The sequence below is a fragment of the Mobula birostris genome, chromosome 3, assembly GCF_030028105.1.
Source record: "Mobula birostris isolate sMobBir1 chromosome 3, sMobBir1.hap1, whole genome shotgun sequence".
Lineage (NCBI taxonomy): Eukaryota > Metazoa > Chordata > Chondrichthyes > Myliobatiformes > Myliobatidae > Mobula > Mobula birostris.
Window position 1 is genome coordinate 219,196,462 of NC_092372.1, and position 3,216 is coordinate 219,199,677.

Below are 3,216 nucleotides of genomic sequence, written 5' to 3' on the forward strand. Positions count from 1 at the left end.
ATTCTCCATATGAGACCTTTTAAAGGCCTTAATGGGGTCCATGCAGATATTCATCAATCTATGTTGCCATCTCTGAAAAGCCATTTTTATTTGTGCAGTGTGCAAGGATAACATGCTTTTATTTAATGCCTTTAATGTTGGAAAGTTTTTTACGCGAAGGGGAGGTGCCTGGAACTTGCTGGCCCAGAGGTGGTGTAACCAAATTAGATAGATAGCGTTGAAGAAGCACTCACAGGGGCATATGAGTGGTCAAGGAATGGACCGATAGAGACCAGATGGCATTAGTTTGATGGACACGGACATCGTGGGCAAGAGGGTCTGTTCCTGTGTGTAGTGTTCTCTGTTCCATGTTCATTCCCAACTATTGCAGCAGCTCCTGAGTTAATAATTGACTTGAGAAGTAACGCAGTCATCTGACGCTAACAATTCCTCCCACACCACCACGGGTTTGAGAACAGTAGTGTGGGGAGTCAGATTCTTCCAAACCATGTCTTACGTGCTGTTTATTCTTTTGAGCCTGGTAATCATTCTCGTCGCCCTCCTTTACTTCCTGGGCGCTTTGAGAAGGAGGGGACCGAACGAGCCGCCTCTGGATACCGGCTACCTGCCATGGTTCGGCCACGTCCTGTCCTTCCAAAGGAACACAGAGCAGTTCCTGCAGGAGATGCAGAAAAAGTATGGGGATATCTTCACAGTCCAGCTAGCCGGCTGTTATATTACATTCCTGATGGACTCGATATCCTACGGAGCCGTGATGAAGGTGTCGACATCGAAATTAGACTTTAAAAAGTTTGCATTTGAGTTGGCTGAAAGGGTATTCGGTTTTCACGCCAAACAAACTGACCATAAGCTGCTGGAGGGAATAAGTAACAAACAGCTCATGGGGGACGGTTTGGTTGTTCTGACCCAAGCCATGATGATAAATCTACAGAAACTGATGCTTCACAGGACTGCGGACTTTACCAGAGAATGGAAGCAAGATGGACTGTTTAATTACTGCTACAATATAGTATTCAGGGCGGGCTACCTCTCTCTGTTCGGTAACGAACCAACCAAGGGAGATCAGGACCGTGCTAATAAACTGGACCGAGAAAACTCGGAACAACTCTACTATGAGTTCAGGAAATACGACCGACTGTTTCCCAGGCTCGCTTACGCTGTACTCCCGCCCAAGGAGAAGCTGGAAATCGAGAGGCTTAAGAGGCTGTTCTGGAGCTTACTCTCTGTGCAGAAAATGAGAAACCGGGAACAGACCAGCGGCTGGGTGACGGAGCTCCAGCGCCAGATGGATGAAGACGGAGTTCACTTGGATATGCAGAGCCGCTACATGTTCCTGCTGCTCTGGGCGTCTCAGGGAAACACCGGTCCCTCGGCTTTCTGGCTCCTCTTCAGCCTTTGCCGTAGTCCCAAAGCCTTGAACGCGGTGCGAGCCGAAGTGGACGAGCTGCTGGCGCAGACCGGCCAGCAAGCGACGGCGGACGGGCCACTGGTCAACCTGACCCGGGATATGCTGCAGAAGACTCCGGTGCTGGACAGTGCCGTGCAGGAGAGCCTGCGTATGTACGCCTCTCCACTACTGTCCAGGACCGTGATGGAGGACTTTGAGCTGTCTATGGCTGACGGCCGGCGTTACTTGCTGCGGAAAGGGGACCGGGTGGCTGTTTTCCCTCACCTTTCGATACATATGGACCAGGAACTGCATCCGCGGCCGCACTCCTTCCAGTTCGACCGGTTCCTCAATGCGGACGGGACAAAGAAGACGGACTTCTACAAGAGGGGCCAGAAGCTGAAGTATTACAACATGCCGTGGGGGGCTGGCGTCAGTATGTGTCCCGGTCGCTTCTTCGCCACCAACGAACTAAAGCAGTTTGTTTTCCTCATGCTCTGCTACTTCGACTTCGAGCTGGTGAACCCCGAGGAGGATATACCGCCCACTGATCGCTGGGGCTTTGGCATAATGCAGCCTACTTACGATGTCCAGTTCAGATACCGCTTCAGGTTTTAGCAGCTTGTTACTTTTTTTTCCCTAAACGCATACACCCGTTCTATTTACCCAGGTTAACACATAAAACTCAAAACCACTAATCACTGGTAGTTTAAAAATGATTGATAAACTTCTGAATATGAGTAGTGAAATGGGTAGTGAAATAAGAGATATATACATATTGATAGAAGTGTATAAAATGATAAGAGGCATAGATTGAATGGACAGCTAGAGACTTTTTCAAGGGTGGAAATGGCTAATACAAGGGGGCCTAATTTTAAGGTGATTGGAGGAAAGTATAGAGTAGAAGTAGATTTTATACAGGATGTGTGAAACACCTTGCCAGAGATGGTGATAGAGATAGATATATTAGAGACATTTAAGAGACTCTCAGATAGACACATGATGAAAGAAAAATAGAGGGTTATGTGGGAGGGAAGGGTTAGCTTGATCTTACAGTAGGGTAAATGGTTGGTATAACATCATGGGCCGAAGGGAATATGGATTGCCATGTAATTTGTGTTTGACCTCATTGTTGCAGTAGGGAAGGTCGAGGTCCGACAGGTTGGTGATAGAATGGGCAGGGGAATTGCAATGACATGCACCCAGAGTACAGGTTCTGTGCAAAATAGTTGCTTTGTCAGTACTTTGACTCACCAGTGTTGAGAAGGCCAGATCTGGAGCACCAAGTGCAGAAGATGAGTTTGGAGCAGGTGCAGATGAATCTCTGGCTCGTTTAGATGGTCCATTTAGGTCCTCAGTTGGTGGTGATTGAGGAGCTGGAGAGATACCACATATGGTTACAGGGGGAAGTTGCTGGAGACTGGGAAGTGTAGCTGAATGGATGAGACCAGACAAAGAAATCATAGAGAGTCATCCCTGTAGAAAGCAAAAAAGTGTTGCGGTGAGGAAAATGTGATTGGTAATGAGAAGCCTGATTAACTCATAATTGTACTTGACCAGCAAAAGTAAATGATTAAAATAAACTGTTAATATTTTCTTTATATTCTAGTCTCAATAGTCCACTTTTTCAAATTCTTTTAATGACTTTGCATGAGAATTCTAGAATAACAAGGGTTGCCACATATTGTATCCAAATTCCTTAAACACAAGCAGAACATTCCTCACACACTTCTGAGGTCACTGCTACAAGAAATGGTGTTCTCATTCTAAGACTGCCTTAAAACCTTAAAAGTTCAAAGAAACAGTTTCATTTATAGAAGAATCTTGTA

The 3,216-nt window shown here is 46.4% G+C and overlaps 1 protein-coding gene across 1 annotated transcript; it reads left to right on the forward strand.

The window, feature by feature from the left end:
* Positions 1-448: 448 nt before the first annotated feature.
* On the forward strand, positions 449-2,964 carry LOC140194797 (5-beta-cholestane-3-alpha,7-alpha-diol 12-alpha-hydroxylase-like). Its single transcript, XM_072252080.1, has one exon. It carries the CDS (start codon positions 488-490, stop codon positions 2,003-2,005), a length of 1,518 nt encoding a protein of 505 aa, XP_072108181.1. The 5' UTR covers positions 449-487; the 3' UTR covers positions 2,006-2,964.
* The last annotated feature ends 252 nt before the right edge of the window (positions 2,965-3,216 follow it).